This window comes from Hippopotamus amphibius, chromosome 1 (assembly GCF_030028045.1).
Source record: "Hippopotamus amphibius kiboko isolate mHipAmp2 chromosome 1, mHipAmp2.hap2, whole genome shotgun sequence".
Classification (NCBI taxonomy): Eukaryota; Metazoa; Chordata; class Mammalia; order Artiodactyla; family Hippopotamidae; genus Hippopotamus; species Hippopotamus amphibius.
The window spans coordinates 219,095,166-219,111,451 of record NC_080186.1 but is presented as its reverse complement, the minus strand read 5'-3'; the positions used below and the strand labels follow the sequence as shown (position 1 = coordinate 219,111,451).

Sequence of the window (16,286 nt, the reverse complement as noted above, 5' to 3'; positions counted from 1 at the left end):
GCAGAGAATTTCTAAACTAAAACTAGAGTTCTTAATTCCTGGCTTTGCGTAGTAACATCAGATCCCTACCCATCAATAGCAGTTGTAATAACACTGTTAGCTGCTCCAAGCTTGGTCCTCGGTCAAGCAAGGAAATCAGAGCCACCAGAGCCAGAGAGAGAAAAACAAAACAGGCATAACCACTGGCCTCAGACAGCCTTTAATAAATGACACAGGCTGGTATTCCATCAAAATAATCACCTTCCATCAGAATAACCACCTCCCCCAGCTCTCTCAGAGGACAGGCTAGAGGAAGAAATGGTGGTTTTTTTGAAAGAAAGAAAGAAAGAGAGAGAGAGAGAGAGAGAGAGAGAGAGAGAGAGAGAGAGAGAGAGAGAAAGAAAGAAAGAAAGAAAGAAAGAAAGAAAGAAAGAAAGAAAGAAAGAAAGAGAAAGAAAGAAAGAAAGAAAGAAAGAAAGAAAGAAAGAAAGAAAGAAAGAAAGAAAGAAAGAAAGAAAGAAAGAAAGAAAGAAAGGGAAAGAAAGAAACTGTGAAGGGCAGAACCTCTCCCCCAAATGGATGCCTACGGCATTCACTGTAAGAAGTTTGAGTACAAATATACCCCAAATTCCAATTCCATCAGCAGAAAGTTTGGACAGGAATGGGCCACTGAGCAGGGGACAGGGAAGTAGAGATGTGCAAACAAGATGCCTTAGAGAGTAAAAAATGGAGAAAGTCCTCATGATATTTTCCCTCCCCCTCCTCAGTTTCTTTTCTTTTTTAAGAGGAAGGGTAGTGCCTCTTAAATAAATTCACAGGATGGGGATGGAGAGGAAACATGGTGTGAAGCAGAAGCGCTAGCTTCTTATTTTAAAGAAATAAAATAATTACCCAATAGAGAAAAAAGAAATCAACCAAGAAATGATCTAAGGTCATGACACCATGTGTGGTACAAGCAGCAATTCAACCCATAAGGGCTTCATTACCCCCGCAATAGATAACATTTGGCTAAATCTCCGCAGCACAACAGAGCCCTGAATGGAGAGGCTCCTTTTTGTGTGGTCCTGCTCCGGGAGCTGCCTGAACCATTAGCCCCAATATATCCCTCTCCCTATTAACTGCAATTCCCTCCCGACTGCGCTTCGGTCATTTGTCTCCAGGCTCTACGGGGGCGTTTGATGGGCAGAGCAACAAGGAGAAGGAGAGAAAAGCGTCGGGTTAATGAGTTGTAGCAAATCCACACTTTGTAGTCGGGAGGAGGAGAGCTGGTGGCCAATGTTTGTCCAACTGGTTTATTTTTCGAGACCCAGCCTATTGAGGAAGGCTTGTTCAAGCAGGCTTCCTCCTTACAAACACACAAACATCCTTCTGTTTGCCTTCAAAGAAAAGGGGACCAGAGCTGGATTTGCATGCGAATGAGGAGCCCCGGGAGGAGACGTCCTCGCCCATCAAAGGCCGGGGTAGGCTGGCGGCCCGGCGGCCTTTGTTCCAGCACCTGCTCGCCCCTCGAACTGACGGGGCGCGCCCCGCGCTCCTGGCTCCTGGGTCCACAGCCCACGGCCCACGGCTCACTCCTCGCCTGCTCCGCGGCCCTCGCCTAGCGGCCCACGGCCCGCCCCTCGCCTGCCCCGCGGCCATCGCTTTCCCATATGTCGTCCGCCCGCCGGCCAGGCCCGCGGAGCCAGCAAAGCCGATGGTAGAACCCCAAGCCTGGAGGGTGGAGGAGCCGAACTCTCAGGACGCACAACTCGAGACTGAGGCATGCGGGTCGGCTTTACCTTTTCTCAGGAATCAGGGCTCGTGATGCGCTTGCGGGGGAAGCGGGACCCCCGCTCCGGTCCGGACCAAGGCCAGCGCTGGATCGCCCAGGCCTTTTTGCCATTCTCTTAAAAGCACTGACAACCTGGGAGGTGGAGCACATGCCCCGCACTGTTTTAAAAATGCGGAAATCTGGATAGAGAGAGGGATTAGCCGGGATCCCCAGGTTTCAGGACATCCAAGCCCCATGCAAATAATAATAATAATACACACGGTTTTGTTCTTTGACTCTCTCTGCCCAAGTACTTTCACATATAAATTTCAGATCTATGCGTTACAAAGGGCTGCCTGCGAGGCCTGCCAGCAGTGCTTGTGCGGTTTGGGCTCTGCCTGCTAATGCCTGTCCACCCAGGGAGCCAGTGGCATCCCGACCTTCTGCGTTCCAATGTCTGCCCTCCCTTAGGTGGGCTAGGGTAAAAGTAATTTTGCATGTAAGATTTTGGTCTAACGAATTTCAACTTGTATCTATATATTTGGTGGTAAATTTGTGGGTGATTAACTTCTTCTCTTCCAAATATTTCATAGGAAAAAACCCAGAACTTAATTTTGAGGCTGTGAGGGTCAGTTTTTGCTCCCTAAAAAGGGAAGAAAGACAGGGCATCAAGAATGAATGTCACTGCAAAATACTGGCCTATAATGCAGTCTTTGTTAACCTGCTAGGTCAAATCTCCAGCTCTTCAGATATATACCTGTCCAGATATTTGAAAAAAAATTAACAGATTTAACTTCTGCAACACACTGATATTAAGCATTTAAATTACGTATTATATATGCCTTGGTTTTACCTGAAGCCCACAACATTGATGGTAATCGAAACTAGTCTCACATTTTTTTTCAAAGAACTATAAACTGCCTGCAAAGTAGATAATGAAAACAAAATTTGAAAAAAGATATCCTAAGTCACCTAAACTGTATAAATATACGTAGTTCAATAAACACCTTATGCATTTTCATTTTTACTCTTTAAAGAGTATACTACCTGAAAATTAAAGTTTTCCCTTACATAGTCTAAGTTACTCATTTAAATGATAACCAGAATTTCAAAAGTTAAGTTTGCCTTTTAGGGTAAAAACTTCTTTATGCAACTACTGGAATCCTTTCTGTCAAGGAAAATAGCTTTAAATACTAGACCTTTCAAGTACAATTTATCTATGTAAATATTTTCTTATTCAGGAGTTTATAGCTATTTAACTGATGATCAGCTCTATTAAATTTTTTTCTAATAAGGTTTTTATCCAAAAATTGCATATTTGCTGTGTTGCTTCCATTATAATATAACCTTATGTTGCAAAGTTTTTACAAACATATACAATATTGTGCTCAAAAGTGAGTGGAAATTAAATGCCGTGGGAAGTTCCAAAATAAAGTTTAAAGTTCTATAAAATTACCTTAGGGAACTGTGGCTTTTATTTTAAGCAGCCTCAGTGCTCTTCAAAATGGAATCAAATAAGATTTGAAAATGCATACCAAAGTAACTTTTATTTGTAGTCACTTAAAAATAATTGCTGATCTCCTGCAATGGTTTTTACTTAGAAAGTATAAATGAAAAATCATTGCATGATGCTTTTGTCAAGTTGTCTTTGAAAATATTATTTTTCTATTCTATAATGGGTTCCTACTTATCTCACAAGGAAACTTTTTTAACAGAAGAGAAAATAAACTAAGAAGGGGACGACTGAAGTCAATTCTTTCTGAGAATTTTCTTTGAAAATTAAGCATTTATTTCTGAAAAAGTGTAAAAACCTTACATTAGAATAGTACAATAATAATTGCCAGTCAAAATTTACAATACTCCTTGTAAAGAATACGCAGTAAGTACAAAATAAAAATTCCGCATGTCTATTATGATACAAAACACAGGTTAAAATAAGAAATGATAATTTTGACTTTTTTCCTTGTGTAAACATGTTAATCATTTTTTCCTTTTCATGAAAAAGTACACCAGACAACTGTCCTCAAATAAAAACCATTGCTTCTCTGGCATTCTTCGGGACCTTTACTATTTTTGTATTAATCTTCTTTTGGACATTATTGATCTTTTGTTTTTTAACGCCTAGACCTGAGACTCTCTAGACCTCAAAAAGGCTGAGATTTTTAAAAAGTTTCCCAAAGTCGAGGAAGCCCCTTGTGCCTAGACAGGGAGGATCCCCCCCAGCACCCTCTTCCTCCCCGCCCCAAGTTGGGGGGCTGCAGCATACGGCGACTTTGCATAAATAAAGGGACCTGCAGAGCCAAAAAGCGCGCCCGAGCAGTTGCCAAACACAGTCTCATCTGAGAATCCAAAGCGGCGAAATGGGGGCGCGAGGTCGCGAAGGGCGGCGCCGGGAGGAGGGAACAAAACACAAAACCACCCAGATGGAAAAAGGAGCCGGGATTCCTACCTTCCGTCTCTCTCAAGCGCGCTAACATAGCGTTATTAACAATTTGAGATCCTAGCAGTAAAGTTCTCGACACTGGACAGGGCAGTCCCTTGGTGCAGAGTCCCCAGGGCGGCCGACGAGGAGACGGAGGAGGCGGCGGCGGCCGCGGCGGCCACGAGGGAGCGCGTGAGCGCGGCGGCCGGGCCCACGGCCGCCTGAGCCGCGCAGCCGCCGCCGCCGCCGCCGGAGCCGGGCGCCGGCGCGGACGGCGTCCCCGGAGAGGTGGAGGGCGAGGCCTGCACGGCCACGGCAGCCTGCGCGGCGGCGGCGGCGGCGGCGGCCGGACCCAAGCTGCCCCCGATGATGCTCTCGATGGAGAAGGGCGAGCGCGCCAGCGCCGAGGCGCCCGGGCCGCCCGCCTTGGACGCCGAGGCCTGCAGGGGGCCGGGCAGGGCAGAGCCGAGCGGGTGCGGCCGGTAGCCGAAGGCGGTCCGGGCCAGCTCGGCGGCCGCGCCGGGCGGCGGCGGGGGCGGCGGGGGCGAGTGCGGGTGGAAGGTGGCGGCCGCGGCGGCGGCGGCCGCGGCGAAGAGGGCGGAGGGCGGCGCGTAGGGCGGCAGCTGCAGGCCGTAGCCGCAGCCGTAGGGGCCGTAGCCATAGGCGTGCGGGGGCGGCGGGGGCGCGGGCGGGAAGAGCGCGGCGGCTGCAGCAGGGTCCCCCGCGCTCCCCGCGCCCCCGGCGCTGCGCAGCAGCAGCGACTCGGCGGCGGCGGCGTTGGGCGGGAGCAGCGGCTGCCGCTTGAAGCGCTTCCTCCGGCGCAGGAAGCTGCCGTTGTCGAACATGTCGGCGGACTCGGGGTCGAGCGTCCAGTAGTTGCCTTTGCCCGGGTTGCCGGGCTCGCGGGGGATCTTGACGAAGCAGTCGTTGAGCGAGAGGTTGTGGCGGATGCTGTTCTGCCAGGCGGGGAACTTCTCCCGGTAGTAGGGGAAGCGGCCGCTGATGAACTCGCAGATCTCGCTCAGCGTCAGCCGCTTCTTGGGGCTCTGCAGGATGGCCATGGTGATGAGCGCGATGTACGAGTAGGGCGGCTTCACCAGGGGGTTCTTGGCGCCACCGCTCGCGCTCGCGCCGCCGCCGCCGCCCCCCGCGCCCGCGCCGCCGCCGCCACCGGTCCCGGCCCCTGCCACCGGAGCTGGGCCTGCAGGCGCCGGGGAACCCCCCGTCCGCGGGGCCAGCAGGATGTCATCGTCGTCGTCGTCCTCCTCCAGGTCCTCTAGCTCGTCTTCCCCGGCGTACGAGCGCCGCCGCCGCTGCGCGGGGACAGCCAGCCGGGGCCCGCCACCGCCGCCCTCGTCGTCGTCCTCCTCTTCCTCGTCGTCTTCGTCCTCGCCCTCCCCCACCACGTCGATGTCTGTCTCCTCGGCGAGGCCGGAGGCATCGGACATCTCCGTGCTCAGGGTCATAGCTGTGGTGCGGCGGCGGCGAGGCGGCCCATAGGGGCGCCGGGCTCCGGGCTCCCGCCGCGCCCCAGCCCAGGTCCCGGGCGGCGGGCCTGGCCCGGGGGCGCCACGCTGGGGGGGGGAGCGCCGCGGCTGCTCGAGCTGCGCTGGGGCTGCGCGGCGGTGGCCGAGGCTCGTGCTGCGACTTTGTAACTCCTGCGCCGCCGCGCTAGCCCCAAGATCTCCGCGCTCGTTTGGCTCCGCGCGCACCCCGCCCGGGCGGGGGGACTTGACCTTCCTGTCTCCCAGCGCCCCTCGCCGGCTCAGTCGAGGAGGGGGTGGCGGGGCCCCCGGGCGAGCAAGTCAGAGCGTCGGGCGCCCGGGAGGATGCGGGACGGTTGAGAGTCTAGGGACTGAGCTCGGCGAGGAGAGGGCTGAGTCCAGGAGAGGGCGGACCTTTCCTCGGCTTATAGCAGAAGGAGGCCTGTCACATGGTGTGCACGTCAGAGCGCTACCAAGGCAAGGGAAAGAAAGCCTAGAAAATCAGCCCAGCTCGGGAAAGTTCACCCGCAGGAGGGAGCAGCAACTGAGAAGACGGGGGAGGAGACAGGACCCCACCACTCGTTGCCAAGGGGCTGAGACCTGAATTACGCTCAAGGCCGCGGTGGCCTGACCAAGGGCAGCTGCACGAGTTAGAGTTCCCAGTCTCCTCTTCGATTAGCCCTCAGCCCTAACCTCGGAGCACTCCCGGGACGCGACGGCCTATCGGAGCCATCCAGCCTAGAGATAACCACGCCGCCCTCTGAGATGGTTCCTGGGGAACCGCCCTGAGGTCCGCTGGGTTGTTCCATAGCCTCCAGATAGGGCGAGCTCCCCACCGAATCTGATGAGAAACCCCCAGTTTAAGCACAGTAATAATTGCTTATTGACCTTTTAACCTGTCCCCTTCGGTTTTTCTCCAAAGAGGTTTGTTTTCCACCATGTTAATAAAAATGCTGTTAGGCTGGCGTTTTGGTCGCTTATCTGCAGTTGAATGCCCTAGAAACTTGACAGCTAAACTAAGCCACTCTAATGAGAGGATCCAACAGATTTCATGGGAATTAAGAAAGCAACCATTGAGCGCAGAGAAGAAATAGAAAATTTCAGTGAAAATCCAAATACACACCAAAAAGTGCACCTAGGGATGACAAAAAAGTTCTTTCCTAATAGGGTAAGATTCTATAGTTATCAGTAAGAGGAACGTTCCAATCAACACTCCACAGTGATCTCAAAATACTTAAATTACTAAACATATACACATATCTCAGCCAGGCTTAATAATAGAAACTATAATGATAAAGATTTTCACATCAGCCTTTTTTAATGTATTTTAAAAAATACACTAAATATTTCCAGTAGGTACTGGTGAGAACGAAATAATTTTAGAAAGATGATTCAAGTTCTGTTCAACTCAAGGTGACAAGGTAGTGGAAATATTTCAAATACGATGGTATTTTAAGTATGCCTCTCTTTGTCACCAGCTGATTTTTATTTCGGCTAGTGGAAAAATCCTAATAGTTTGTGGAATTTATACCTCACATAACCATACCTTTTGGATTTTTGCATTTCCTAAAACATTTATTACAAAGTGGGGACTTTGCCTCAAAATTTTAGCTTTCTGATTAACATGACCGCTTGACAAGAACTGAGGATCAAAAATGAGTGGCTTTATGTAGGCACAAGCATCAGCTGCCCTTGTGTATATCATTTTATGGACCAAGCACTTTTCACATTTCCAAACGTTTCATTACTCCCCTTATCAATTACAGAGCCTCGAAAATAAACTGTTACCCCATCTAAGACTTCTTTTTAAATCAAGTTTTTGTTGTTCAGGACAGCTCTCAACCAGTTATAGTTATAAATGACTCGTAAAGTCCATCACAGATCTTTAAAAGATCTATGAGAACGCCTCGGAGCCCTAAGTAAATTATTTTTCATTGACTCTCGTTTGATATATGGCTGAACAGTTTAATTATTGTAATGGGCTCGGCATTAACCTGAGCCAACATTAATCAGCACTGTTAATCAGGCATTACATTGCTTTGTTGATGTAGCCAGGAGTCCTTACCAAGGAGTTCACTTTTACATTTGAAAGTTTAAGTTTTATAAGTACTCAGTCGATATCTAAATAAACAGCATGATTTTCGCTGCACTGAGGGTTGGTGTGTGGCGAAGTGTTTAAAGCTGAAACGGGGAGGAAGAATTTGTTCGCAGACCTTTAGTTACTTTTGATGATCAGTTACAGCCATGGTTCCGTTTTGTTACCACCTCCGTGAACTTGTCTGACCAAGGAGGGCGCGGAGATTGACTTCGCGTTCCGTTAGTAACTTTGCCCGAAGGTCCTTCCCCAAAGGGTTCAGAGCTCTTCCCTGGAAAGCTTTGAAAAAACGTGGCAGGTTATCTGCTGGCCACTCAGAGGGAAGTGTTAGGATTTGCTGAAGGTCAGAGAGGAAGATCAACCCCGGAGAAGCGCTGCAGGGACAGACACTGTTCACGGAGATTTGGCTGAGCTTTACAGAAGCCTCATATTTGTGCACGCCACTTGTTTTGTTTGCTTTAGTTACGCTACCCGTTTGTATGCCACCTTTAGCTCCGCGCTCGTGAAATTCCCCGAGCGCGGAAAACCAAGCGTTTCGTTTCCCGCGCGTCTCCCTTTCGCCTTCCTTGTCCCCTGCCCCGCGGGCCTCCCGCCCTAACTGGCTCCGAGCTCCCGGCCTCGGCTGGGAAATCTCCGCCCCCACCCCTCGAGCTGGTACAAGATCCAGAAACTGCTCCGTGACGCGGCCGGGGGGCGTCGCGGCGACCCCCCTCGCGCGCGCCCAGCTGGCGCGGACGCGGAAAGCGGCGGGGCCCGGGCGGCCCGGGCGGTGCCGGCGCGGGGGAGGCCTGCCTCCTGGCGGCCGCAAGGCGGGAAGCAGCGGCGTGGTGCGAGTGTGGCGGGTGGGCACCCGGGCTCCCCTCCCCCCGGGCTTCGGGCGGCAAGGCTTCTTCTTTCTTGAGGCCCCACATCGCCTTCTCTGCGGCAACTGGGTGCGCAACTCAGCGGCAACCGGAGGCGTGTCCCCGGACTGCAGGGTTCGGATATTTTCCCGCGGCGGTGTGGGCGCTCCAGGAGCCCTCCCGGGGTGGACGCGTCGCAGGGGCAGAGGCGGCGGCGGGCGCCTCGGGAGGCACCGCTTCAGCCCTTTACCCTCGGGCCCCGGACCGCGAGCTCCGCAAGGTCCCGGGGCTTCCTTCGGTGAGCGAAGGCTGGCCGACTTGGGGGCGTGAACTCCCCGGCGGGAACCTGGGCCACTCTCTCCGGCCCCTGGCGCATCCCGGGCGTTTACCCGTGAATGCGAACGTGAACGCGTTAACAAACTTCGCAGACATTTGGGGCCGCGTGCCTCCTCCAGGAGTCAGTCCACTCGCCTGCCTGTATTGAGATACTACTTTGTGCCTGGCACTCTGGTTTTTGGAGAGCGTAACAATAGAAGGCGAGTTCCTGGTGTGACTTACGTCTCATGGGGAAGCCAGGTAAATAGATAATAATTATTAGGCCTAATGAGAAGTGGTTTCTGAATCGCTCAGCCTAAAGCGAGCTGTGTGCCTCGGAGTCCCTGCCTGTCTTTGGCTCTGCTCTTTCATCCTGAGCTGCCCTTCTCGTGGCTGTCTGCGTCTTCCCTTGTTTTTGTAAACTCAAGAGTCTGGAGGCCAAAAAAGGGCTCTATTCGTTGTGTTTTGTTTGTTTTTCGGTGTGTGCCTGTTAAAACATACACAGCATGTAATTTGCCATTTTAACTGTACGGTTCAGAGGCGTTAAGTACATTCACCTTGGTGCAACCATCATCACTATCCATTTCCAGAACTTTTACATCATCTCGAGCTGAAATTCTGTAGGGGTTAAAGAATAACTCCTGTTCCTCCCCACCCCACTCCCCTCAGCATCTTGGCAACTGCTATTCTGCTTCCTGTCTCTATGAAATTAGCTATTCTAGTTACCTACCTCATATAAATAGGGGCATACAATATTCGTGCTTTGCCTCTGGCTTATTTCACTTACCATAATGTCTACAAGTTTCATCCATGCTGCAGCCTGTATCAGGATTTCATTCCTCAGGCTGAATAATATTCTTTTGTATATTATGTATACCACATATTGTTTATTCATTCATCCACCAATGGACATTTGAGTTGTTTCCTCCTTTTCTGTGGTTTTTTGAATTTCTGCTTACCTAGCTCTTTGTAACTCTCTGCATTCAGTAGGCACTCAATAGAGATGTATTTGTTCATTTTCCTACATCTTTTTCATTCCAGAAATCCTGAAAGGATCCCCATTGTTTTTTGCTGTGCCCTTCTGGATTTGTAACCTTAACTTGCTCACAGTTTTGAGACTTTCAGACTTAGACTCTGCACATTACCTTCAGTTTAAAAAAAAGAAAAAGAAAGACCAGGAGTTAGGACTCTGCCAGAATTAGTTCCTGACAAAATTAGTTACACACACACACACACACACACACACACACACACACACTTTACATCCTTTTTATGCCTTCTTACCTGTCCTAAATCCTTGAGGGCCCAAGATGATTTTTAAATATTTCTCTGGCTGTCCAGGCCCTCCACTTCAGCATTCTTCTGTGGTGTAATATTACCTGCCTTAAGTGTTGGTTCACACGTGCCACCAAACTAATTTCAAGGTCACAACAACCAGTCAAGTGGATACCTCCACATGATGGCTGAGGAAGCAGGCTCTGAGAGTTGCTGCTAGCCATTATAGAGGCAGGAATGGCATTGTAGAACCTTCCATCATCATGTCCCAGTTCTAGCAGCCTCTCTCAACTCAAGACTCCCTGGGCCGGGCTCTTTCCACCCCCACCCCCCGCCCAATCTACTTCTTCAGGACCAGTTAGGTAATCTGAAAATAAGTTCAAGGCAAGGTATTACTGGCTGACAGTGGTTGGCACCTCTTAGAAGAGTAGATGCATTTTAACCCAGGAATTCTGTTGATAAAGTGCCACAATCCAGTTTCAAATGGCGCATCTTTAGACAGTGTAGTTGAGAGGTGAGATTCCTTTGTGAAGAAGATATTTTAGTGGCCTCCTGGGTCTTACTGGGCAGTCTGTGCTTGCACGACAGCTCCTTTAAACAAGCATTTCATGGCCTGAGCAGGATTCAGAAATCCTCAAGAATTCAGAATGTCAGCAAAGGTCTAAATCTGTTATAATTTTATAACAGTAAAATTATTTACACCGACTCAGGGATTTTCATTACTGTGGTTCACCTGAACTAGCTCTCCTGCCCCAACACACAGCAACACAGACGTATTCAGCTCTCGGTCTCAGTGGTTTGCAGTGGCACACATTTAAATTTTGCACCCCCAAATCAAAAGTTCAAAAGGTATTTTTATGGTGAGTTTAACTGCAAAATATACACAACTCCATTCCAGAAAGAACTCTTCCATTTGGAAGTCGTCTTCAATACAAGACCCTCAAGAGTCTGTGTGTGTGGCTCTGTAGTCATCTAGTGTTTATTTACATTGTTTAATACATTAATTTCCTGGAAATATACTTAGTATTTTTAATTTTAATATAAGAATTGAAAAAAATAATATTACCACATCTAGAAAGAGTACATTTATTTATTTTTTATTTGTAGTTCGTCCAGGGGCTGGCTGTGAAGAGAAATCTCTCTGCTTGGGAAGAATAGGGGTCTCTAAAGTGATTCTAGGGGTGCAGCTATCTACAGGACACACTGAAAATGAAAAGAATTCTTACAAGACCATAAGAGAGCCTTGTCTTGAGTTGACATTTATTTTGTGCTTAAAATGTATACCGTGACCAGCCTCCTCCTCTCTCTCTCTCTCTCTCTCTCTCTCACACACACACACACACACACACACACACACACACACACACATTCACACACTCTTTTTAGCCTGATGTTCAGGCTTAAACCAAGGCTGAACTATCACCTTCATGCTCTACATATGCGAACACACCAAAAGTTTGATGTCTTCCCTCAGGGGCAACCCTGCACCTGACACCATGTTCTGATATTGAGCTGGGGGAGCTGAGTAGAGGAAGGGGGAGGTTTTTTGCGGTCAAGTACATAGTCCCAGGTGCAGAAAGCACTTTAGATGTCTTCCACTAGAGGCACATGTGAGTGAATCGTCTTTGCTGAAAGCTTTGGTTGGCAGCCTTCCAGAGCAGAAAAAAACTGAGAAAGGTCCTGAACCCAAAAATTTAAAGAAGAGTGAATGCAAATAACGATCATTAGTTTAAAAAAAAAAAAAGACGTGCAAATTAGAAAATGATGAAATGCCATTTCCTTTATCAGATTAGCACATTACATGAGGATGATGGGCGTGATGGTAGGACCTCAATCATTTGCTGCCTTTGTAAAGTGTAAAGTGGTGCAAACCTTCTAGCAGACAGTTTGGCAATAGCAGACAAAAGCTTGGATCTTAAGTGCCATTCTCTTTGATTCATTTATTCTAGGATCCTCTCCTAAGGAAACAACCAGAAATACGAACAAAGATTTACATACAAAAATATTTGTTGCAGTGATTTTTTTTAAAGGGCAAAAATTGGAAACATTCTAAATGCCCAAGAGTTAAATATATTACTGTATGTCCTTAAGATGGAATATTTTGCAATCATTAAAAATTAAATCTGTGAACAATTTTAATAACTTGACCAAACCTCAAGATTAATGGTAAAGTCCAGAGAGAAAATTACATGTATCACACTTTATCAATTATTTAATATACTGTACATGTAAATTGTATGACTGGAAGGAAACACACTAAAATATCAACTGGTTATTTCCAGGAAGTGAAATTATGGGTGGTTTTTATTTTGTTATTTACATTGTACTTTTCTATGTTTTCCTAGATTCCTCACAATGAGCAGTTTCCAAATTGCTGAGTTCAGACAGATGTCTGAAGAGCACAGTTAGTGTGAAAGAAAGGCTACAAACTGAATGGTTTACATAATCTGAAGTATGATTATTGGAACAGACACCAAGAATTTAAACTAAGCATGATAAACACCTTAAGGAGGAAAGGGAACTTATTAGTAACATTAAACAAGAAAAATAAATAATTTTTTAAAACCCTCGTGGAAACACTGAGTATAAAGGATGTAATAGATGAAATAAAGAACAAATCAGTGGAATAAATAGCAAAATGGATAAGCTGAAGAATGGATTGAATTTGAAGATCAGTTTGAGGAAGTCTCCCCAAATCTGGAAAGGACAACATTCTGGCTCATGAAATCAAGTGAGTCTGCATTGAGAGAGAATAGAATCAGATGGGGTGGGCTGGGAGGGGATGATGGGATGGGAGGGGATGAAATAGAGTAGAATAGAAAATAGCACCGAATGACACATAATAATGCTAAGAATGGTTTGTGAAACTTTTACTTCAGTAATTTTTGTATTTTTTAATGTATGTGTGTGTACTGTGTACTGGGTTGCCATGTGAAATGAAATCTGTTAGGGTGGGTCACAGTCAAAAAAATGTTTGACGGCTACTATTTTTTAAAAATATATTTACATCATCTTGCTATTCTTTTTTTACCCTTTCTGGAACTTTGCTCATAAATTATCTTGTTTTTCTCTTAATGTTCATCTCAGCTTACAAACATGTTGTTTGTATCTAAAAATAAAAACATGCAAAAATGTTCTTCTCTCTTGAAAGTGCCAATGCAAGCTAGTGCCCCCCTCTCGCCTTCCTTTCATCACCTAATTTTTCAAAGGCTGGCTTGTCCACGTTGCTTCCAACATGATCTCTTGCCCACTCCTTAGACCCTCACAGTGTCATTCCAACTCTGAACACCGTTGCTGTATTATCAGTATGCCATGGAAAAGTCCGGCCATGCCCATTTAGGAAAAGCTGAGTTAAATGAAGAAAGCAGTTGCCTTTACTGCAGCACTTGGAGTTTCTAGGTGTATAAAGTACATTGTGATTCTTGCAGAGGGATATAGATGCAATGTAATATTTTTCAAGTTTATTTTACTATATCGCCAGTTTGGGAAATGGAGCTCACTGAAATAATATGATAAAGTGTTAATAATGACTTTCTAAGTCATTGTTAAGGCCCAGAGTAAGGATTCTTCTTATTTATTTACTTAACAAATATGTACTGAGTGGCTACTATGGGGCAGCTACTATTCTAGGCACATGGGATATATAAGTAAACAAATGGACCAAGATCTCTGCCCTAAGGAATTTTATATATTTAACAGGAGAGAGATAGACCACAAGAAATAAACAAAATGAATATATTAATTAATAGATTACTTCTATAGTATGCTGGAAGGTAATAGATACTGCGAGGGAGAGTAATAGGGGAGTAGGAGGGTTGGGAGTGGTGGGGTACAGTATGGAAGAAACAGGTAGGTTCCAGTTTTCAATAACGACCAGAGACTGGAATAATGATACAGCTGGATATCTGAGGGAGGAGAAATCCAAGCAGAAGGAATAGTTAGGGCAAAGGCCCTGAGACAGTGAAACAGAGCAGGACCTTATGGTCATTCCCCACCATGTCCTCAGCCTGCCTTTTGTCTGTGGGAAAAGCTTTAGCCAAAGAATAAGTTTAATCGTAGAAATGAGCAAATGCAGAAACAAAGGAAAATAGTCAAAGGAGACCTAATAATAATAGTTTAGTCAGTAAGCAAAGTCAAGTTCCTCCTCAAGGGCTATAGATAATATTCTGGGACATATCCTGTGAGCTGTCTTACAGATACTGAAACCCCCACCAGGTGGAAGAAGTTAACATGATGACTGGACTATAGCCATGACATAAGCTGCCACAATTTCAAGGCTTTGCCTGAAAGAAATGGAAACAAACCGACCTTAGAACTGAAGACTAACTGTACCTCAAACAAGATGATGCTGGTCAGACCACCACATGACCGATTTTAAGATGACTGTCAGAGCTGACTGTGCTGTCTCTGCATGTAGGCCCCTCCTTCTGTCTATAAAAGCTCTTGCCCCCCGATTGTTGGCGGGGGGAGGGTAGTTGGCCTTTGGACAGGAGTCCGCCCCCGCCCCCCAATTGCCAGCACCCAAAATAAAGCAAACGTTTCTTTCCACCAACTTGCCTCTTTATTGGCTTTTGAGTGACGAGAAGCCAGACCCCGCTTTCGGTTACAGCAGGAGCAGGCGTGTCATATTCAAGGAGTGGAGGGGTAGGCCAGGGTGGGCTAGTGGAGTGAGCAAGGGGAGAACGATACAGAATGGAAGAATGGGGATGAGGTCAAAGGGGTGTGGGATGGGAGGAGGCAACCATGCAAGGCCTTGTAGGTATTAGCAGGACTTGGGCTTTTATTCTAAGTGAGACGGGGAGCCATTGTAGGATGTCGAGCAGAGCAGCGACCTGCTGGAACTTAAATCCTGTAACGGGTCCCTCTGGCTGCTCTATTAAGAATATCCTGTATCGAGCAAGGGAAGAAACAGGAAGACAAGTTAGGAAGCGATGGCGGCAGTGAAGGTGAGACCTGTTGGTGGCTTAAATCAGGGGGATGGCAGGGGGGATGGTGAGAAGTGGTTGAATTCTAGATGTATTTTGAAGAAGGATCTCACAAGATTTCTTGACACTGAATACAGGCTATAAGATCAAGACAGGAATCAAAGATAATCATCTCATCTGGTCTTTCTGCAGCATTTTTGGCACTGCTCCATCTAAGCTTCATTTTTTACTGCTTCATCAGCTGAATGTTGGTGTTCCCCAAGATTGTGTCTTCAACTCTACTTCATTCCACATTCTATGTCTTGGTGAGATTATCCACCCTCATAACATTATCTGATATTAATAGGCAAATAGTAGTTTCCCCATGTGCTGCAGTGTTGTGTTTCCAGCCATGTGCTGGATGTGTCTCCCTGTACTTTGTGCTGGCAACTCAAATGCTCTCTTCTGACTTCCAAACCCACTACTCCTGTATGCCTCATCGCTCCTGTATCAATCTTCTGGCCATCTTGCCAGTAAGAACCATTTGAGACTCAGATCAACTCTGATTCCTCCCTTATTCTACAATGTCTCATTTGCTACCAAGTCCTTTCAGTTGTACTTTCTACAAGGCCTGGCTCAAATGCCACATCCTCAGTGGAATCGTACCCTACCTCAGCATTTTAAAAGTATTTCTTCTACAAGTTTTATAGTTTTAAGCCTTACATTTAGGTCAGTGATCCATTTTGCATAAATTTTTGTATATGGTGTGAGGTACAGATAGAGGCTTATTTTGTTTTGTTTTTTCATGTGTATATCCGATTGTTCCAGCACTGTTTGACAGGCTAGCCACTGAATCGCCTTCGTATCTACTAGTGGGAAGGCAAAATGATACAACCACTTTGAAAAACAATTCAGTTGTTTCTTAAAAAGTGAAAAATACATGCTCTACGTGACCCAGTCATTCCACTCCTAGCTGTTTACCCAAGAAAACAAAAGCATATGGTCATTCAAAGACTTGTATGTGAATGTTCTGGAAACAACACAAATGTCCATTAACAGGTGAGTGAATAAACAATCTGTGGCATATCCACACAGTGGAATACTACTCAGCAATACAAAGGAAAGAACTGTTGAAACATGCAACAAGACGGATGAATCTCAAAATCATTATGGTGAGTGAAAGAAGTCAGACAAAAATGAGTATATTCTGTGTGACTATG

The 16,286-nt window shown here is 46.9% G+C and overlaps 1 protein-coding gene across 1 annotated transcript; it reads right to left on the bottom strand.

Annotated features, from left to right (window-relative positions):
- Positions 1-3,518: 3,518 nt before the first annotated feature.
- On the bottom strand, positions 3,519-5,990 carry FOXD1 (forkhead box D1). The gene has a single exon (XM_057698826.1). It carries the CDS (start codon positions 5,615-5,617, stop codon positions 4,214-4,216), a length of 1,404 nt encoding a protein of 467 aa, XP_057554809.1. The 5' UTR covers positions 5,618-5,990; the 3' UTR covers positions 3,519-4,213.
- Between the last annotated feature and the right edge of the window lie 10,296 nt (positions 5,991-16,286).

What these genes read in the sequence shown, in the direction of transcription:
- FOXD1 (XM_057698826.1), bottom strand. Translation starts at nt 5,617, where the DNA reads ATGACCCTGAGCACGGAGATGTCCGATGCCTCCGGCCTCGCCGAGGAG.